Source organism: Ranitomeya imitator, chromosome 1 (assembly GCF_032444005.1).
Source record: "Ranitomeya imitator isolate aRanImi1 chromosome 1, aRanImi1.pri, whole genome shotgun sequence".
Lineage (NCBI taxonomy): Eukaryota > Metazoa > Chordata > Amphibia > Anura > Dendrobatidae > Ranitomeya > Ranitomeya imitator.
The window spans coordinates 1041341677-1041363895 of NC_091282.1; the positions used below are offsets into that span (position 1 = coordinate 1041341677).

General features: G+C 46.2%; 1 protein-coding gene across 1 annotated transcript; it reads right to left on the minus strand.

Moving 5' to 3' along the window:
- Window positions 1-2510: 2510 nt before the first annotated feature.
- Window positions 2511-5088, minus strand: LOC138656529 (ribosomal L1 domain-containing protein 1-like). Its single transcript, XM_069743722.1, has 8 exons — window positions 4887-5088; window positions 4175-4309; window positions 3969-4055; window positions 3767-3853; window positions 3561-3647; window positions 3345-3443; window positions 2860-2976; window positions 2511-2659 (listed from the first exon to the last, which is right to left on the minus strand). Exons 1-8 carry the CDS (start codon window positions 5086-5088, stop codon window positions 2511-2513), a joined length of 963 nt encoding a protein of 320 aa, XP_069599823.1.
- Between the last annotated feature and the right edge of the window lie 17131 nt (window positions 5089-22219).

The window sequence follows — 22219 nt, forward strand, 5'->3', positions numbered from 1 at the left end:
ACTGTCCTGGGAGTGAAAAGAAAGTTACTGCTCCTCCCTGCCTCCTTTTATCCCCCTTGATCTCCCCCCTTCTCCCCCGTGCCTAGGTCACTTCCCTTATGTAATTTCCCTTTGTCAATCCTTTACTTCCTCCACCCCTCCTTCCTTGCTGTTCTCCCTGCCTTTTCCCAAAATCCCCAATCACCTGGTCACTGGCAACCTGCCCCGATCATGCCCCCCTCCGTCCGACCCTCCATGCCTCATCCGGGGGTTACTGTAGTGAAGCGGGCGGTACACTGTTTTGGGTTATGGTGGCCTAGGGCGTGGCAGATGTAACAATGTATGGTCAGTATGAGGGCATTGTGCGGCTGCTGTAGTGAAGCGGGTGGTACACTGTTTTGGGTTATGGTGGCCTAGGGCGTGGCAGATGGAACAATGTATGGTCGGTATGAGTGCTTTGTGCGGCTGCTGTAGTAAAGCGGGTGGTACACTGTTTTGGGTTATGGTGTCCTAGGGCGTGGCAGATGGAACAATGTATGGTCGGTATGAGGGCTTTGTGCGGCTGCTGTAGTGAAGCGGGTGGTACACTGTTTTAGGTTATGGTGTCCTAGGGCGTGGCAGATGGAACAATGTATGGTCGGTATGAGGGCTTTGTGCGGCTGCTGTAGTGAAGCGGGTGGTACACTGTTTTGGGTTATGGTGGACTAGGGCGTGGCAGATGGAACAATGTATGGTCGGCATGAGCGCTTTGTGTGGCTGCTGTTGTGAAGCGGTTGGTACACTGGTAAAAGTAGTGTTTAAAGGACTCTTTGTCAAACGCGTAACTTTTTTTATAATTATGTTTCAGATGTCAAATCGCGTGGAATTTATCAGGGATTTCATAGAAATCTACCAGTCTTTTCCCTGCCTCTGGAAGATCAAATCTCCAGAGTATTGTAACAGGGAAAAGAGGAAGGAGGGTTATTCAAAGCTCATTGAGTTTTACAATCGCCATGCACCAGAAGAGCAAGCAAACGAAGCGGTAATCAAGAAGAAAATTCAGGCGCTACGCACAGTGTGGAGGAAGGAGCTTAACAAGGTTCTTCACACTACAAAGTCCGGAGTTTCCACCGAAGATGTTTACATGCCTAAGCTTTGGTATTTCGAACATATGAATTTTCTGAGGGACCAAGAGGTGCCACGGACATCCACGTTTTTTCGCTTGTTGGCACCTGTGGAACAAACTGTATCGGAGAACCACGCCGAGCAGGACTCACAAGGGCAACAAGTAAGTACCTCTTTGCACGACAGTTCACCAATGTGTCCTATAATTACATATAATTTATCTGCATTTTATGTTTTATACTTCTGATTATCCCATCAATTAGAAGTTATTACAAAATCATGTACACATAAGTAACCCTGTCGCAGTAAAGTATTATATGGCGAACTTCATAAGTATGAAATGGCTACCTTTCTAAACCATACCATCTAAGCAATATAGAAAATAGTATCGCTTCCAGCTGCAGATAAGTATTCTTGTTGAGACTATTTCGACAATAAAATATTCATCAGGTTCCCCTAGCAGTCAGAACAGTGTAGTTCAAAGTAATAAATAAATGGGAATGTTAAATAATATTACTAAGCTAAAAATCTATTACAAACTTTTTTTCCTAATACGAATATATAGTTTGGATGCGGTTATGGTGTTAAGACTTTTTGTTTCCGGGTTAATAACTTAATTTTTTATTTTCCCCAGGAGGACAGTGCACAGGACAGTACACAGGACTGTGCACAGGACTGCTCGACGACTGAATTTGTGGAGGCTGCACCTGCCAGGACTCAATGGAGGCAAGGTCCAAGGAAACGGAAAGCCACCTCAGACGTCTCACTTGAACTGTTGAGCCTGGCAAAACAGGTGTCAACAAACAATGTCAGCCCTGCGTTGCAGGGTTTTGGACACTGTATAGTTGACAAACTGGCCAAAATGGACGACAGGCAAAGAACACTAACGGAGCATCTAATTTTGGAAGCTGTGAACAAGGGTACAGATGGCAATTTGGACGAGCACACTCGTTTGGTCTCTTCCCGGCCAATGCAGCGGACAGAGCCCTCATATTATAATGGTTGGTCACAGTCTCAGACACCAATGCGATACAATGTTCCCGTTTCCCACTTCGGCCAGCCACCCCCTAACTCCTACACGCCAATACCTTCTCATATGGCTTCGCCCATCAGGCACCCAAGTTATCAAACTGAAGATTCGGCGTATCACGATTTGTGATTTCATTATTTATTTTACATTATTTTTTTTATTGTCTTGTTAACATAATGTGTTTAATAAAACCTTTTCCTTGAAATTCAATCTCGACTGCTTGATTGGTGTGTCTCGATCACAGAGACAAAATGGGTCCACAGCACTGTATGAGGGCAGAAATTCACGTAACAAAGTAATGTACATTTAACTAAAACAAAAAAAAAATTGAATCAAAGTTTAACTATATTTTTTTTATTTAACAACATAACATTTTTTAAACCGGGAATAGTCTTTATTATTGTCCCGCCTCCAACTGTTGGCACATGTCCCTAATCTTCTGCAACTCTCCGATTGCCAGATTCTGCTGCTCCTGAATCTGCGCCAGAGTCTCGCACAGCCTTTCAATCCTGGCTTTTAGATCGAGGATGGTCACACTGCCGGCTGCTGTTGGTGAGAAAGCATAAAAACCTAACATTAATACCACAGTATTATCCAGATAGTGGGCTGTGATCACATCCCCATAATAGCGTTTAGGATGAATGAAACATCTGAGGCGGCGGAAGGCTCTGAAACGGCCCTTGCTGTACAGGGTTACATAGAGAGAGGCAGTGAGTGACAATCTTAAGCGTGTTGGAAAAACTTACGTGGCAAGACCTCGTCTGGGGACATATTCCTTGAAGGAGAGAAGCCCGGAAGAGCATCAGGGGGCCAGTACTGCGCTGACTGGGATGCCTCGTGGTGGCGGCGCTGTGTCTTTGCCTCTTTGAATGGAAAAAAAGGTGCTGTCAGCATTCATAAATAAATAATCTTTATTTTCATATAGCGCTAACATATTCCGCAGCACTTAACAGTTTTGCACACATTATCATCGCTGTCCCCGATGGGGCTCACAATCTTGAATCCCTATCAATATGTCTTTGAAATGTGGGAGGAAACCGGAGTGCCCGGAGAAAACCCACATAAAAACTCTTTGCAGATGTTGTTCGGGGTGGGATTATAACCCAGGACCCCAGCGCTGCAAGGCTGCTGTGCTAACCACTGTGCCACCGTGCTGCCCATGGCAACAATGGCTGCAGGGGGGGGGGCATACCTGCAACCAAATCAAAATAACATTATTGTGGGAACCTACTAGGGTGTGGTGGCATTGACACGGAGGGCACTTTGGTTTCTGAGTCGGAGTCTGTGTCGAATGCCTCGTGCTGTCGGCGTCGGCGCTGTGTCTTTGCCTCTGTGAAGGACAAAAAAAAGTTCTGTCAGCAGATATGGCAACAGGGACTGCGGTTTGGGGGGGGGTGGAAGAGGGGACCTGCAACCAAATCCAAATCACATTATTGTGGGAACCTACTAGGATCTGGAGGCGTTGAACCTGAGGGCACTGGGACAGCAGAGGCGGTGTGTGATGCCTCATGGCGGCGGCGCTGTGTCTTTGCCTCTGTGAAGGACAAAAAAAAGGTCTGTCAGCAAGTATGGCAACACTGCCTGCGGGGGGGGGGGGGGGGTGGAAGAGGGGACCTGCAACCAAATCCAAATAACATTATTGTGGGAACCTACTAGGATCTGGAGGCGTTGAACCTGAGGGCACTGGGACAGCAGAGGCGGTGTGTGATGCCTCGTGGCGGCGGCGCTGTGTCTTTGCCTCTGTGAAGGAGAAAAAAAAGGTCTGTCAGCAAATACGGCAACACTGGCTGCGGGGGGGGGGGGGTGAAGAGGGGACCTGCAACCAAATCCAAATCACATTATTGTGGGAACCTACTAGGATCTGGAGGCGCTGAACCTGAGGGCACTGGGACAGCAGAGGCGGTGTGTGATGCCTCGTGGCGGCGGCGCTGTGTCTTTGCCTCTGTGAAGGACAAAAAAAAGGTCTGTCAGCAAATATGGCAACACTGGCTGCGGGGGGGTGTGGGGTGTGGAAGAGGGGACCTGCAACCAAATCCAAATCACATTATTGTCAGAACCTACTAGGATCTGGAGGTGTTGACCCGGAGGGCACTGGTACTGTTGACCCGGAGGGCACTGGGACAGTTGACCCGGAGGGCACTGGGACAGCAGAGGCGGTGGGGGATGCCTCGTGGCGGCGGCGATGTCTCTTTGCCTCTGTGAAGGAAAAAAAAAAGGTCGGTCAGCAGATGCCACATAGTGCTCTGCACCATTCAAACTGCCCCATAGCTGTGCCACATAGTGGCTCTGGAACGTTCCAACTGCCCCATAGCTGTGCCACATAGTGCTCTGCAATGTTTAAACTGCCCCATAGCTGTGCCACATAGTGGCTCTGCAACGTTCAAACTGCCACATAGCTGTGCCACATAGTGGCTCTGCAACGTTCAAACTGCCACATAGCTGTGCCACATAGTGGCTCTGCAACGTTCAAACTGCCACATAGCTGTGCTACATAGTGGCTCTGCAACGTTCAAACTGCCCCATAGCTGTGCCACATAGTGGCTCTGCAACGTTCAAACTGCCACATAGCTGTGCCACATAGTGGCTCTGCAACGTTCAAACTGCCACATAGCTGTGCCACATAGTGGCTCTGCAACGTTCAAACTGCCCCATAGCTGTGCGACATAGTGGCTCTGCAACGTTCCAATTGCCACATAGCTGTGCCACATACAGACCACATACACACCTAATTAACACTTCGGCGTGCAATACTTTAGGGTACCTGGGTACTCACCTCTGCGTATCTCGCGGCGAAGCTCCTGCAGGCGCGCTGGGCTTTTGGATTTCAGATCGCCCCATTTCTTAACAATCTGGGCCTTACTGCGAGTTATCCCAAACTGCTTCCTGAGGCCCTCAGACACCACACGCACGACTTCATCCTTGTGCTGGTTGCAGTGCAGCACCAGCCCTGTGGTTTCGTACTGCATCCCATCCATAGTGCTAATCAGGAACTTTAGCTCTGAGATGCCCATAGGAGGATCACGGCGCCTGGCAGCCATTTTCAGGATGTCAGGGAAGCAAAGCAAGGTAGCGCAGGCACGCAGTAACGCTGTAACGTCATCACGCCGTCATATACCATGAGCGCACATTACGTGACGCTCCGGCGTTATATCTACATCCTTCGAACGGCATTTACTATGTGCGTTCCTTCCGTACCGCTCAGCCGTCACAAATGTGACGCTGTCCATAAACGGCAACGCTATAGTGATGCGGATCGCGCGGGAGAACTGCATAGTTAAGGACCTCCTCTGGGCGTGGTTAGGCGGTGCTTTATAGCGTCTTTTCACCTAAAATGGCTGGAAGACAAAGATCTGCACCTCTGGGGCAGACCGAGCTCCGGTTTTTTGTCCATCACATGGATGCCCTGGGTTATGAGTGCCAGGAGACTCGTCCAGCCCACCCGAACCTACACAAGCAGGAGGTGCTGCGTCGCATTGTGCAAATGCTGGATAGGAGGTTTGGCGTCCGCTGCAGTGCGCAGCAGCTGCGGAAGAAATGGGCCGACCTCCGCCACAAAAATCCACACCTTCTGGCTGAGTTGCGTGCAGAGACAAGGCGAGGCAAGTACCAGTATGGGGGAATTGGGCGATGCACGCTTTTAGGAGGAGGTTGGCAACCCTGCGCGCAATTTTTTTTTTATTTGGGGCTCTGGAATCCCTGTTCTTTGTTTTAAAAACATTGCGTTTCTTTCATTTATGTGTAGAGAGAAGGCGCCGGCAACACACACCTGCCATTGCCGCCAGATCTCCTTCGTCCACCAACAGCAGCAGCCCACAGCCCGGGACCTCACGTAAGTGTACCGTCACTCATATTAATCGAATTACAGCATAGGTGACATAACAGTGTAGCGTAAATATTGTATACATTATCCTGCGCGCACTGCCCGGAGGGGAAATAATGGCTGGTAATCAGTAGACGCGCGCAGCCGTGATGCGCTTCTAGTACTATGGCATACACATCGTGCCGCACACAATACGGAGCACACACAGCGCCGCACACACTACGACGTACACACCGTGCCGCACACAGTACGACGTACACATCGTACGGAGCACACAATATGGAGCACAAACTGTACTACACATATAAAAGACAAGCTTCTCTGTAACAACTTGTCCAAATGCTGCTGCAAAACCCAATCAGAACACAGCGTTCATTCCCTTAAAATTTTTGGACAAATTAAAGCAGGAACCGTATTGGTTGCAATGATTCCCTTTGCTCTGCACTTGGTTTTGAACATACAGTATAGGAATGTCTAAACATTGGGTTTTTTTCATTTATGTGTAGAGAGAAGGCGTCGGCAACAGGCACCTGCCATTGAGACCAGCTCTCCTTCGTCCTCCACCAGCGGCAGCACACTGCCCGGGACCTCACGTAAGTGTACCATCATTCATTGCTATTTTATTACTGCATAGGTGACATAAGAGAGTAGCGGAAATATTGTATACATTATAGGCGCATTAAGGAGCAGGCGCCCTACCACGCCTCCAACATCTTTTGAGACCAGGCGGCCTCGCACCCCAACACCACCCTCAACACCTCCCTTCCGCCACTCACCTACCTCCCCCGGGTCGGCGGCCTTCTCCCCAGAAGCTACCATACGTAAGTGACCAAAACAGCGAGCGCTTCCCAACGGCGTGTTCCATAGTTAACCAGATCTGTTATTATTTCCTTTTAGCTGCTGCAGCAGTGGCCAGATCTCAGGGATGGCAAATAAGCAGCTCTGGTTCTGGCAATGAAGAACCGGCGTCCCTTCTCCGTAAGTATTAAGATAATACGAGTGGTTATCTGCGGGATGTCACAATTGACAACTAAAACTGTAAAATTTAATTTAAAAAAAATCGCCCTGTGGGCCCGGACCAAATTGAAAATTACAACACACTCAATTTGGTCCTGCCCCAGAGGTCGAGATGTATTTTCAGCGGAATCACCGTCTGTTCTCCAACCTCTTCTATCCACAGAACAGCCCAGCGTGAGAGAGCTCCTGGCAAGGCAACTGCGCCTGGAGCGGACAACAGCGCTCCTGTAGCAGACAGCAGCGCTCCTCCAGGCTCAAGTAGAGCAGCAGGGCGTGACGCTGCGACACCTGTTGGGCCGTGGAAGGAGATAAAAAATTTTTGGTTGTTTTTTGTTATGTAACATTTTGTAGGTTAATTGTTAAATACAAAGAAATTGTTCCCAAAAAAAAAAAATATTCGCATTCTTTAATGTTTATGGAGCTATAAGGGTTTACAACACCATTTTTTAGGCATCTCATCCCATTTAAAGTCATTTAGAGAGGTTTATATGATTGAAAATACGATTCTGTGTGGGTACACCATTGTTTGGGTGCATGACAGAGCTTGGAATGGAATGAAGTCGCCATTTGACTTTGGAATGCAATATAGACCGATCGCTATAACGTATTATCCCGTCAATGGGTATTAATGAGTCACAGGACACCTTGCCGGCATAGGATGTCATTAACCACTTTATCTAAAATGAACAAGCAAGAATAACGGGAGTAAAAAATACAATTTAATTTTATTACACAAAACCCACTTTATCTAAAATGAACAACCAAGAATAACGGGAGTAAAAAATACAATTTAATTTTATTACACAAAACCCACTTTATCTAAAATGAACAACCAAGAATAACGGGAGTAAAAAATACAATTTAATTTTATTACACAAAAGACAGTGACCTACTCGCAAAATTCCATTGTGGACACGAAAGCATAACATACATATTGTTGAGTAAACGGCAAACCAAAAAGAAAATTTTTTGTTATACGGCGTGATCCTGCCAGGGTACAGCTCCAGAACCATTAAAGTACTGACAGTATTTTTCGCGACAGTCCCTTGCATCGTCTGCCTGTCTGCCAGATCCCAGTGCTTGAAGAGCTGTTAAATTTTCAGGTTGCTGTACGCCATTCCCCGGGCACAATATCTCCGGTTCTTGGGTCCACTGCATCAATGAATGAAGGAGGAGAATAGGAGCTCGTATCATGACGTCTCAGGAAATTATGGAGCACACAGCATGCCAAAACCACAAAGTCTATAGACGGCAGCTTCAAGTTGATAGCTGTGTGGAACACTCTAAACCGATTCGCCATAATCCCAAAGGCATTTTCAACCACACGACGGGCCCTAGACAACTGGTAATTATAGATTCTGCGCTCCGGTGTGAGTGTTCGCTGCGCAAATGGCTTCAGCAGATGTGGATGAAGAGGGAAAGCTTCATCTGCGATGAAAACAAAATTGAGGTTTGCTTTTGTGTCTTCATTTAGTGGCAACTGCAGTTGATTGTTCCTGAAGCTTTCCCCAAATGAAGTGTGTTCAAAAACACCACCATCGGAGACTCGACCATTCATGCCAACATCCACATCGACGAACTCATAGTTCGCATTGACAAGGGCCATGAGGATCACACTGAAATATCCTTTGTAGTTGAAAAAAAAGGATCCAGAGTTGGCTGGTTGCGTGATGCGCACATGCTTTCCATCTAATGCGCCATCGCAGTTTGGAAACTGCCACAGCTGATCAAAATCGGAAGCAATCCTCTTCCAGTCATCCGCCGTCTTGGGAAACTGCAAGATGAGAAGGAAACATGTACAAATTAGGTCAAATATATTGTTGTGCACATACACTCTCATGTGGACATCCTACAGTGATTGACGCGCAGTATGGATTAGTATAACAAAGTCAACAACCCTGAGTATGCAGGCAGCCATTTTATCAGATGGCTTCACTGACTGAGAGGGGGTGCTAAACAATATATCGAAATAATATAATCAATAAAATAACGTTGGGAGCAGCAAATAAAAGAAGGGTGGCGCAGGGTTGGAGCAGCACATATCAGAATGGAGCCGCAAAATGGTAGCAGCACATGTCAGAATGGAGGTGCAGGATGGCGCAGGATCGCAGCAGCACATGTCAGAATGGGGGCGCAGGATGGGAGCAGCACATGATAGGATGGAGAACATATACCAATAGAAATGCGCGCCACCAGGGCGTAGAACGGGTTAAATAGCTAGTATAATATATCGACATAACACAGCAGCCCCCAAAAAATAGTAGTACCTCGATATAATGCCTTAAGCTCTGCACAATGGCCTCGCATGTCTCCGGAATCACAACGCTCAGGAAAGGTCTGGAAACAGCTGCGGAAAACTGCAAATCCTGAAGAGACCTTCCTGTAGCCAGGAACCGCAGTGTCACCGCCAACCTTTCATCCACGGGCACGGCAGCACGCATTGGCGTATCACGCCTTTGTATGAGTGGCGTAACAGCAGACAGTATTATCTTGAAGGATTCCTCTGACATCCTAAGGTAGTTTCGGAAATCATGAGGGTTATTATCACGTAACTCTCTTATGAGACCCATGTGTGACAATGTGGATCTTTTCTGCAGCCAGCTCCGGGTCCACATGCGACGTTTTCGTTTAGGACGTCTCTCCTCTTGGAGACGTGCTGCCTCAAACACCAGGGCAGCAGCAACGACAGAACTCTCATCGGAAGTGAGCATACTTCCTAAAAAGAAAACAAACGTACAATAAATACACGTGCTTACAAAACAATGTTTTGACCATTGATCTAATAACTATATATGTTACTACTGGCATAAACGGGGCAGTCAACCATGCTACAGCTCGCTCTGTAAAAGGATTGGGCCACGCTACAGCTGTGTACCTGAGGCTCTCTGGCCTACCCTACTCTCCATAAAGGAACAGTCTACCACGCTCCAGCGTTTATCCCCGTTGAAGCGCAACATCTGCTACGCTGTAGTGTTATACATACCTCTTGCGGTAAAAGTCTGTAGTTATAGTAGTTATAAAAGTCCAGGGAATCCAGCGAATGTAGGAGTTCTGTTTCCAGCACGTGCTCCAGAGAGAAATGAATAGAGCGCTCGACAGCTCCGGTTTTATCCGCTGGGAACAATAGTCCTTTGTCTGTCGAATGAGCGCACAGTATTGTACCGCCCAATCAGCACACAGGAGGTGGAGAATTTGGCGCTCCTACGTAGCCAGCTCCTCCACCCATTACATTGTATACAATATCGTGCACACCTTTGTTACACCATGCGATCATGCCGCCACAGCGGGACACTAGACGACGAAAGAAAGTTTCAAACGATCTGCTACGACGTACGATTCTCAGCGGGGTCCCTGATCGCAGGACCGTGTCACACACTGCGATATCGTAACTATATCGCTCGAACATCACGAATCGTGCCGTCGTCGCGATCAAAATTGCACTGTGTGACGGTACCCTAAGGCTGAAAAGGCAGGTGGGAGCAAGGCAACTTACAAAACTGGATCAGTTACACCAGTTTTGTCAGGAGGAATGCGCCGAAAATCTGACCAACTATTATGAGAAGCTTTTGGAAGGAAATCATAAAAATTTGACCCAAGTCATTCAGTATAAGGGCAATGGTACCAAATACTAATGAAATGTATGTAAACTTTTGACTTTGCAGTAAGTAATAAAAACACCTCAAAACATTTTCTCTCTCTCTCATTATTCTGGCAAATGGCAAATATTAATAATTATGGAAATACTAATTGACCTAAAACGGGAAAGGTTTATTCTGATTTCATGTCAGATATTGGGAAAAACATGGATATGTGTCTTTTTATACAGTGTATGTAAACTTTAGGTTTCAACTGTAAGTATGAAATTTAAAAGGAACCTTTCAGCAGGATTTCAACCTCCCCAGCCCCCTAAAAAATATTTATATGTGGATGTAGTTCTTTAATAGACAAGTTCAGCAATACCTTTACATGGTCAGTACATTCCTCAGTTGCAGTTTGAATTGAAATACAAATGATGCTGAAGAATTATGGTAGATCTGTAGCTTCTGGTATTCAAGTTCTACTAACCACCCAATGATGCCACCTTCTGCTTGCCTGATAGCCTATATGCTGTGAGACTTCAGACAAAGGGGTCAGTGCAGGACTTGCAGTTGCAGCGCTGCATGCAATTGGGAGACAGATTCATAGTCACTCAGTAAACAAATGATAAACCGTATGCAGAAGTAAAGAACAAACTGTATTGCTTGAAGAAAAGATTGCACACTGCAGCATCATCATTGTAATGTAAACAGCACAATAGTTCATTGGTATAACAGCAAGCCAGGGCCAACGTTTGGGGCAGGCAAACAAGGCTGATGCCTAGGGCCCCCATCTGCAAAGCGGGCCTCCTGCATCTGCAGCCCCTTTAAGAAGTGCACAGAGGCTGCACAGCTCCTGCATTTGCAGCCAATTTATGAAGTGCACAGAGGGTGTACAGCCTTACTTAGGCTGGGGTCACACTTGGGTGTGCAATGCGAGAAACTCGCACGAGTCTCTCGCATCAATACCCAGCACTGCCGCCGGAACTCAGGACCATAGTGTGCAGCTGCATGTATCTCTATGCAGCCACACACTCCAATCTCGAGTGCCAGAGGCAGTGAGAGTGGGGAGGAAGGGCCATCTCAAAGCAGGAAGATGCTTGCAGCCCTGTCTGTGTCTTCGTCCCTTCCTACTCATCATGCTTGCTCCTAAACAAACCACTGTCCTGGGATCTGAACAAGTGAATCAGCAGGACCTGGCAAGCATACATACTGTATATATGTATGTGTATCTGTGTGTGTACATATGTAGTATACAGTGTGTGTGTCTGTATTTGTGCATATAGTATGTGTGTACATATATAAAGTATATAGTATGATTGTGTATACCTGTGGTGTCCGTATATATACAGTGGAGGAAATTAGTATTTGATACGTTGCTGATTTTGTAAGTTTGCCCACTGACAAAGACATGTACAGTCTATAATTTTAAGGGTAGCTTAATTTTAACATTGAGAGATATAATATCAAAAATAAAATCCAGAAAATTACATTGTATATATTTACAGTATTTTTCTCTTTATAAGATGCTCCGGATTATAAGATGCACCACAAATTTTGAGGGGAAAAATAGGAAAAAAATGTTTTTTTGATAAAATAGTGGGGCTTCTTATAATCCATCCATCTTATTGCTTACTAGGGGTGGTGGCTGCAGTGAAGCACAGTCTCAGGGTAGCTGCTAAAGGAGGCAGTAGTGGAACGTTGCTGCAGGACACAGGCTGGGATGAGGGGGTGTTCCGATGTGCGACATGCCACTGCGGGTGTCCGATGCTGCTGCCGTGCTCTGTCCCCGGTGTTGCTGGGTGTTGCTGTCACCGCGCTCTGTCCCCCGGTGCTTTCCGCTACCACACTTTGCCCCCTGGTGCTTGCCACCACCATGCTCTGTCCCCCAGTGCTTGCCACCACCACGCTCAGTCCTGTACAGCGTGGCGGGCTCTGCCGTTGCATCCATGCTTTCCTGTGTGTGGGTGGTGGATTCCTTCTGGGAAAATGCCTTCCGGGAATCAGCGCATGGAAATATTGGTACTGAAATCTCGAGAGATGAGATTTCAGTGCTGAGATCTCATCTCTCGAGATCTGGGTCCCGAGATCTCCATCTGCGCATGCGCCGCCTCCCAGCAGCCATTTTCCTAGAAGGAATCCACCGTCCACGTACAGGAAAGTATGGATGAGCAGCAGAACCCCCCACGCTACACGAGACAGAGCACGGTGGTGGCAAGCACCAGGGGACAGAGCGTGGCGGCAGCACCCAGCTGCCCGGGGAAAGAGCATGGTGGCAAGCACTGGACACCCGCAGCAGCAGCAGCATAGATAAGGTATGTCCGCATTGTAAGATTCACCCCCATTTTTCCCCTGAATTTTGGGGAAAAAAAAGTACGTCTGAAAAAGAGAAAAATATGGTATATGTTAGGTGTCGAGTTCCTGCCACTGCACAGGGGGAATCTCGAACCATCTCTGCTGCGGTCTCCCATTCTCCTCCAGCCACAGTGGAGCCTGCTCAGCAGAGAAGTCAGTCCCAGCGTCTGGCTCAAGCTGATACCGTGTGGCTGTTTTTTTTGTCCTTCCAGGCTCAGCCATTGCAACCAGTACTGATCAGCGGCGAGCAGGCATCCCTGGGACTGAGTCCTGTTTTTCTTCTTCTGAGCATGCCCAAGGGATGGCCTCTCATTGGAGGTCGATGGTCACATGCTCAAGTCCTTTAGCAGCTCCTATTGGAAGCCTTCCTCTCTGCGCTGTGTTGTAGTCTCTTGCTGCCTTAGGCCTCACACAAGGTCCTCAATTTCTCTCTGTCCCTTTTTGGTAGGACACTACTCGCATGGCAGGCAGTGCAAGTCTTTTTACAGGAGACTCTCAGGATGACTCTGGGCTCTATGTGCTGCTATGACTTCAGGTGTTATGGTGGACAGGTGACCTGCTATCTCCTGTTCGACAGTTTCTGCTGTGGGGCATAGAGTTACCCCCACAACCTCGGTCTTCCGGCTACCGGTATGCTGCGCTTCAGAGTGGAGGAAGCTCAGTTGCATCTTCCCTCCAGCTCTTTACTACTCCTGTGCCTATCTTCCCCTTGCAGTCTCCTACAGACTGCTCTGTTTCTCTCTCCTTCCAGGAGCTGCAGATCCACTCGTCTGCACGGCCCCTGCTTTCCTCTCTTAGACTCTCTCTGTCTGCTTCTTCTCTGCTCTCTCTCCTCTCACAATCTCCCTCACAGACTGAGCTAATTCCTCCTCCAGTCAGAATATATAGGGAAGTTACCCTGAATCTGGTCTTGAGCTCCCCCTTCTGGCCTGGAGTCAGAACAGTGTTGCAAGTACTGGTTACCTGTTAAAGGGATCCTTCCTTGCTTCCAAGCATGGCATCACTCTCCCCGTGAGGAAAGCAATGCCTCTGTAACAACAAGTTACCTTTGGTGCTACAGTTACATATCTGGACCTTGAATAATTCAGCAGTACAGATTATTTCCACGTTTTACCCCTTTTTTATCTCTGGTTGGTCATGAGTGGATCGGTGGATCTGCTGCAGCAGGATATATCTATGAGCCTGTCTTTCGGCTTAAATTAGTGAGTAGAATCTCATCATTCTAATCAATTTTATCCCGGAAAAGACGCTATAGCACTCTTTTCTCCAGCAGCACTTATATAGTCACTTTTATAAAAGACTCCTGTCCACAGACTCAATTAATCAGTCAGACTCTAACCTCTACAACATGGGCAAAACTAAAGAGCTTAATAAGGATGTCAGTGACAAGATCATAGACCTGCACAAAGCTGAAATGAGCTACAAAACCATAAGTAAGACGCTGGATGAGAAGGAGACAAATGTTGGTGAAATAGTAAGAAAATGGAAGAAAAACAAAATTATTGTCAATCGACATCGATCTGGGCACCATGCAAAATCTCACCTCGTGGGGTATCCTTGATTATGAAGAAGGTGAGAGATCAGCCTAAAATTACATAGGAGGAACTACTAAAAATGTCTGACTGCTGTGCTTGCCAACAAGGGTTTTGTCACTAAGTATTAAGTCTTGTTTGCCAGAGGGATCAAACACTTATTTCTCAGTGTAAAATGCAAATAAATGTATATGATTTAAGCAGTGTGATTTTCTGGATTTTATCTGTGATATTCTATCTCTCAATGTTAAAATTAACCTACCCTTAAAAATATAGACTGTTCATCTCTTTGTCAGTGGGCAAACCTTCAAAATCAGCAACGGATCAAATACTTATTTCCTCCACTGTGTATATATACAGTGGGGCAAAAAAGTATTTAGTCAGTCAGCAATAGTGCAAGTTCCACCACTTAAAAAGATGAGAGTCGTCTGTAATTTACATCATAGGTAGACCTCAACTATGGGAGACAAACTGAGAAAAAAAAAATCCAGAAAATCACATTGTCTGTTTTTTTAATGTTTTATTTGCATATTATGGTGGAAAATAAGTATTTGGTCAGAAACAAACAATCAAGATTTCTGGCTCTCACAGACCTGTAACTTCTTCTTTAAGAGTCTCCTCTTTCCTCCACTCATTACCTGTAGTAATGGCACCTGTTTAAACTTGTTATCAGTATAAAAAGACACATGTGCACACCCTCAAACAGTCTGACTCCAAACTCCACTATGGTGAAGACCAAAGAGTTGTCAAAGGACACCAGAAACAAAATTGTAGCCCTGCACCAGGCTGGGAAGACTGAATCTGCAATAGCCAACCAGCTTGGAGTGAAGAAATCAACAGTGGGAGCAATAATTAGAAAATGGAAGACATACAAGACCACTGATAATCTCCCTCGATCTGGGGCTCCACGCAAAATCCCACCCCGTGGGGTCAGAATGATCACAAGAACGGTGAGCAAAAATCCCAGAACCACGCGGGGGGACCTAGTGAATGAACTGCAGAGAGCTGGGACCAATGTAACAAGGCCTACCATAAGTAACACACTACGCCACCATGGACTCAGATCCTGCAGTGCCAGACGTGTCCCACTGCTTAAGCCAGTACATGTCCGGGCCCGTCTGAAGTTTGCTAGAGAGCATTTGGATGATCCACAGGAGTTTTGGGAGAATGTCCTATGGTCTGATGAAACCAAACTGGAACTGTTTGGTAGAAACACAACTTGTGTTTGGAGGAAAAAGAATACTGAGTTGCATCCATCAAACACCATACTTACTGTAAAGCATGATGGTGGAAACATCATGCTTTGGGGCTGTTTCTCTGCAAAGGGGCCAGGACGACTGATCCGGGTACATGAAAGAATGAATGGGGCCATGTATCGTGAGATTTTGAGTGCAAACCTCCTTCCATCAGCAAGGGCATTGAAGATGAAACGTGGCTGGGTCTTTCAACATGACAATGATACATTGCACACCGCCAGGGCAACGAAGGAGTGGCTTCGTAAGAAGCATTTCAAGGTCCTGGAGTGGCCTAGCCAGTCTCCAGATCTCAACCCTATAGAAAACCTTTGGAGGGAGTTGAAAGTCCGTGTTGCCAAGCGAAAAGTCAAAAACATCACTGCTCTAGAGGAGATCTGCATGGAGGAATGGGCCAACATACCAACAGTGTGTGGCAACCTTGTGAAGACTTACAGAAAACGTTTGACCTCTGTCATTGCCAACAAAGGATATATTACAAAGTATTGAGATGAAATTTTGTTTCTGACCAAATACTTATTTTCCACCATAATATGCAAATAAAATGTAAAAAAAACAGACAATGTGATTTTCTGGATTTTTTTTTCTCAGTTTGTCTCCCATAGTTGAGGTCTACCTATGATGTAAATTACAGACGCCTCTCATCTTTTTAAGTGGTGGAACTTGGACTATTGCTGACTGACCAAATACTTTTTTGCCCCACTATATATATATATATATATATATATATATATATATACATATATATGTATATATCTATATATAAAAAGCGGAGTGTATATATATATATATGTGTGTGTGTATGTATCAAGCCATGCCCACTCCACATAGCCACACTCACGCCACATGCAAAGCCCCATCCACACAGCTCATATTTTAAGTGTATACAGACGGAGACATATTCACCTTGAAAGCCAGCCTGCAAAACTCAGTGACTGCGACGTCCCAGCCACTACCGCCTTCAGAGTATCAGTGCGCAGCAGGCACAGGCCACATCTAGCTCCGTCATGCCTAGAATGGAGTTGCTCCTGTGAGGCATGAAGTCAAAAGAATGGGGGGAGGCTCATGAATTACACTGCTGTGCTCAAAACAGGAAGTTGCTGTGCAGGTGTGAGGGGAAGAGAGGAGTGAGGTGAAAATGAGAGGAGTGAGGGGAAAATGAGAGGAGTGAGGGGAAATAGTGGAGTGAGGGGAAAATAGTGGAGTGAGTGAAAAATGAGAGGTGTGAGGTCAAAATGACAAGTGTGAGGGGGGAAAATGAGAGGGGTGAAGGAAAATGAGAGGAGTGAGGGGAAAATTAGAGATGTGAGGAGGAAAATGAGAGGCGTGATGGGGAAATGTGAGAAGTGAGGTGCTGCTGCAGTATGAGGTTGTGTATAGAGAAGAGTGAGGCGCTGCAAGTATAGGCTATGTATAAAGCTACATTCACACGTTCAGTGTTTGGTCGATATTTTACGTCAGTATTTGTAAGCCAAAACCACAGGTGGGAGAAAAATACAGAAGTGGTGATGATGTGTTTCTAATATACTTTTACTCTGATTGTTTTGCTCCAAGTTTTAGCTTACAAATACCGAGGTAAGAATACTGACAAAATTACATTTGAGTGAGGTCTAAAGGAGAAAATTGTGGTGCTCCAGAAGAAGTAGGCTGTATATATGATACACTTCATAGCAAATAGTGCAATTTCTCTTGGGATCAAGTGTTTCCAATTGTATATGGAAGAGGAGTGTGAGGTGCTGCCGGAGGAGGCGACTATAAAGGACAAAAGCTATGCTTTATGTGCAATATAATCATTACACTGATAAACACAAAAAAAATCATCAGCAAAGGAAATGTGTCTGTTTTATGGAGTTTAATGTGCTGATTCCAAAAATATGCTTAGTTCTGCTCTATCACATAAAGTTTCTAAGATAGAAGTATTTTTATTACGTTATTCCTGCATTTTCAATGTATGTGGTTATTCCTGGTATTCCCATTTCTTTGCTTGTCTTACCTAATTGTGAATTTTCTTAAAGTGAAAACATCAGTAAATGTTTTAGTGAGTTTTATGGAAGGAGTAGTGACAGTGCAGCCAACCAATGACTGCTTCTTGGAAAGTCACATATTATGGGAAGGAACTAACTGTTATGAAGAGGTAAGATTTGAGTCAGTCAGAAAAGGATGGTGATGGAAGCAAGGACTAGTATGTTAGACACTGAAAGGAGACAGGTTTCTGCAGGGATCTGAGCCCTGCCACAGAGAGAAAGAAGAGAAGGCAACGGACAGCTGCCATTGTGTGAGGATTTTCACTGCATTTTTGGGAGGGCAAGTCACCTCAGAGGGAAAAAAACAGCTCAGCCACTTATGTGTAACTGAGTGAGGGTCTCCACAGAGAAAAAACCTGAAAGCAGCCAATATCACACTGAGAAACTGCCTGTCTGCAAATTTTCAGCTGTAAGGAATAGGCAGACCCATTTATCTCAGTCACAACTGTATATAGTTGTCTACCAGATTGCCTCCAGTAAAATCAGTTCTAAATATAAGCTGCCTCAACTCTGGGGAAATAGTTTTTTTTATTTTGTCACCTCTATTGAACTGGACTTACTCTACTGTTTGATCTAAATTGAAGGAGAAAAGTGCCCTGACAGTGTATCATCATCCGAACAGATTCTGCTATGTGTGTGGTTCTTATAAACCAAAAGGCCAAGTACATTCAATCACTCATGATATTCAAAAGATGTACCAGATGTGTTATGGACCTGGTGGTTAGGAGCACCCGGAACGACCTGATGGTTAAACTCACACAGGACAAGCTCTGGGAAGTGGGAGCTCTGCTGACCGCAACCCCTAATCCTATCACACAACTAGAAATAGCCGTGGAGCGTACCTAACTCTACCTAGATGCCTCTTCACAGCCTAAGAGCTAACTAGCCCTAGAGATAGAAAATAAAGCCTACCTTGCCTCAGAGAAATTCCCCAAAGGAAAAGGCAGCCCCCCACATATATTGACTGTGAGTAAAGATGAAAGTCACAAACACAGAAATGAAACAGGTTTCAGCAAAGGGAGGCCAGACTTACTAAACAGACTGAGGATAGGAAAGGTATCTTTGCGGTCAGCACAAAAAAACTACAAAAAGACCACGCAGAGTGTGCAAAAAGACCTCCGCACCGATTCACGGTACGGAGGTGCCACTCTGCATCCCAGAGCTTCCAGCTAGCAAGGCAAAATCATGATAGCAAGCTGGACAAGGAAACAAAGAACAAATAATAACTAGCAGGGACTTAGCTTCTGCTGGAGTAGACAGGTCACCAGAAAGATCCAAGAGCGAACTGAACCAGTACAAGAACATTGACAGCTGGCATGGAGTAACGATCAGAGTGGAGTTAAAGAGAGCAGCCAGCCTAAGACTAAACTAGGTCACCTGTGGAAGGAACCTCAGAACCAGCAGCTCCACTCACAGCCACCAGAGGGAGTCCATGGACAGAACTCGCCGAAGTACCATTCATGACCACAGGAGGGAGTTCGATAACAGAATTCACAACAGTACCCCCCCTTGAGGAGGGGTCACCGAACCCTCACCAGAACCCCCAGGCCGATCAGGACGAGCCAAATGAAAGGCACGAACCAGATCGGCAGCATGAACATCAGAGGCAACAACCCAGGAATTATCTTCCTGACCATAACCCTTCCACTTGACCAGGTACTGGAGTTTCTGTCTCGAAATACGAGAATCTAAAATCTTCTCCACCACATACTCCAACTCCCCCTCGACCAACACCGGGGCAGGAGGGTCAACGGAGGGAACCATAGGCGCCACGTATCTCCGCAATAACGACCTATGGAACACATTATGGATGGCAAAAGAAGCTGGAAGGGCCAAACGAAATGACACAGGATTGAGAACTTCAGAAATCTTATACGGACCAATGAAACGAGGCTTAAACTTAGGAGAGGAAACCTTCATAGGAACATAACGAGACGACAACCAAACCAAATCCCCAACACGAAGTCGGGGACCAACACAGCGCCGGCGGTTAGCGAAACGTTGAGCCTTCTCCTGGGACAATGTCAAATTGTCCACCACATGAGTCCAAATCTGCTGCAACCTGTCTACCACAGTATCCACACCAGGACAGTCCGAAGGCTCAACCTGCCCTGAAGAGAAACGAGGATGGAAACTGGAATTACAGAAAAAAGGCGAAACCAAAAGTAGCCGAGCTGGCCCGATTATTAAGGGCGAACTCAGCCAAAGGCAAGAAGGACACCCAATCATCCTGATCAGCAGAAACAAAGCATCTCAGATATGTTTCCAAAGTCTGATTAGTTTTTTCGGTTTGGCCATTTGTCTGAGGATGGAAAGCCGAGGAAAAAGACAAATCAATGTCCATCTTAGCACAAAAAGACCGCCAAAACCTCGAAACAAACTGGGAACCTCTGTCCGAAACGATGTTCTCCGGAATGCCATGCAAACGAACCACATGCTGGAAGAACAATGGCACCAAATCAGAGGAGGAAGGCAATTTAGACAAGGGTACCAAATGGACCATCTTAGAGAAGCGATCACAAACCACCCAAATGACTGACATCCTTTGAGAAACAGGGAGATCAGAAATAAAATCCATGGAAATATGCGTCCAGGGCCTCTTCGGGACCGGCAAGGGCAAAAGCAACCCACTGGCACGAGAACAGCAGGGCTTAGCCCGAGCACAAGTCCCACAGGACTGCACAAAAGAACGCACATCCTGTGACAAAGAAGGCCACCAAAAGGATCTAGCTACCAAATCTCTGGTACCAAAGATTCCAGGATGACCAACCAACACCGAACAATGAACCTCAGAGATAACTCTACTAGTCCATCTATCAGGGACAAACAGTTTCTCCGCTGGACAACGGTCAGGTCTATCAGCCTGAAACTTCTGCAGCACCCGCCGCAAATCAGGGGAGATGGCAGACAAAATTACCCCCTCTTTGAGAATACCCGCCGGCTCCGGAACACCCGGAGAGTCAGGCACAAAACTCCTTGACAGGGCATCAGCCTTCACATTCTTAGAGCCCGGAAGGTACGAAACCACAAAATCAAAACGGGAGAAAAACAGCGACCATCGAGCCTGTCTAGGATTCAACCGTTTGGCAGACTCGAGATAAGTCAGATTCTTGTGATCCGTCAAGACCACCACGCGATGCTTGGCTCCTTCAATCCAATGTCGCCACTCCTTGAATGCCCACTTCATGGCCAACAACTCTCGATTGCCAACATCATAATTGTGCTCAGCAGGCGAGAATTTTCTAGAAAAGAAGGCACATGGTTTCATCACCGAGCCATCAGAACTTCTTTGCGACAAAACAGCCCCTGCTCCAATCTCAGAAGCATCAACCTCGACCTGAAACGGGAGCGAAACATCTGGCTGGCACAACACAGGGGCAGAAGAAAAACGACGCTTCAACTCCTGAAAAGCCTCTACAGCCGCAGAGGACCAATTGACCACATCAGCACCTTTCTTGGTCAAATCAGTCAACGGTTTAGCAACACTAGAAAAATTAGCAATGAAGCGACGGTAAAAATTAGCAAAGCCCAGGAACTTCTGCAGGCTCTTCACAGATGTCGGCTGAGTCCAATCATAAATAGCCTGGACTTTAACAGGGTCCATCTCGATAGTAGAAGGGGAAAAAATGAAACCCAAAAATGAAACCTTCTGAACTCCAAAGAGACATTTTGACCCCTTCACAAACAAGGAATTCGCACGAAGGACCTGGAACACCATTCTGACCTGCTTCACATGGGACTCCCAATCATCCGAAAAGACCAAAATATCATCCAAATATACAATCATGAATCTATCCAGGTACTTTTGGAAGATGTCATGCATAAAGGACTGAAACACAGATGGAGCATTAGAAAGCCCGAATGGCATAACCAGGTACTCAAAATGGCCCTCGGGCGTATTAAATGCAGTTTTCCATTCGTCGCCCTGTTTAATTCGCACAAGATTATACGCCCCTCGAAGATCTATCTTGGTGAACCAACTAGCCCCCTTAATCCGAGCAAACAAATCAGACAGCAGCGGCAAAGGGTACTGAAATTTGACTGTGATCTTATTAAGAAGGCGGTAATCAATACAAGGTCTCAAAGAACCATCCTTCTTGGCCACAAAAAAGAACCCTGCTCCCAACGGTGATGACGACTGGCGAATATGACCTTTCTCCAAGGATTCCTTTATATAACTCCGAATAGCGGCGTGCTCTGGTACAGATAAATTAAACAGTCGGCCCTTAGGAAACTTACTACCAGGAATCAAATTAATAGCACAATCGCAGTCCCTATGAGGAGGTAGGGCACTGGATTTGGACTCATCAAATACATCCTGGTAATCTGACAAAACCTCAGGGACTTCAGAAGGAGTGGAAGGCGAAATTGACAGCAATGGAACATCACCATGTACCCCCTGACAACCCCAGCCGGACACAGACATAGATTTCCAATCCAATACTGGATTATGGACCTGTAGCCATGGCAAACTCCAAGTCCATCAAATTCAGGGCAGCGCCTGAATCCACAAATGCCATAACAGAATAG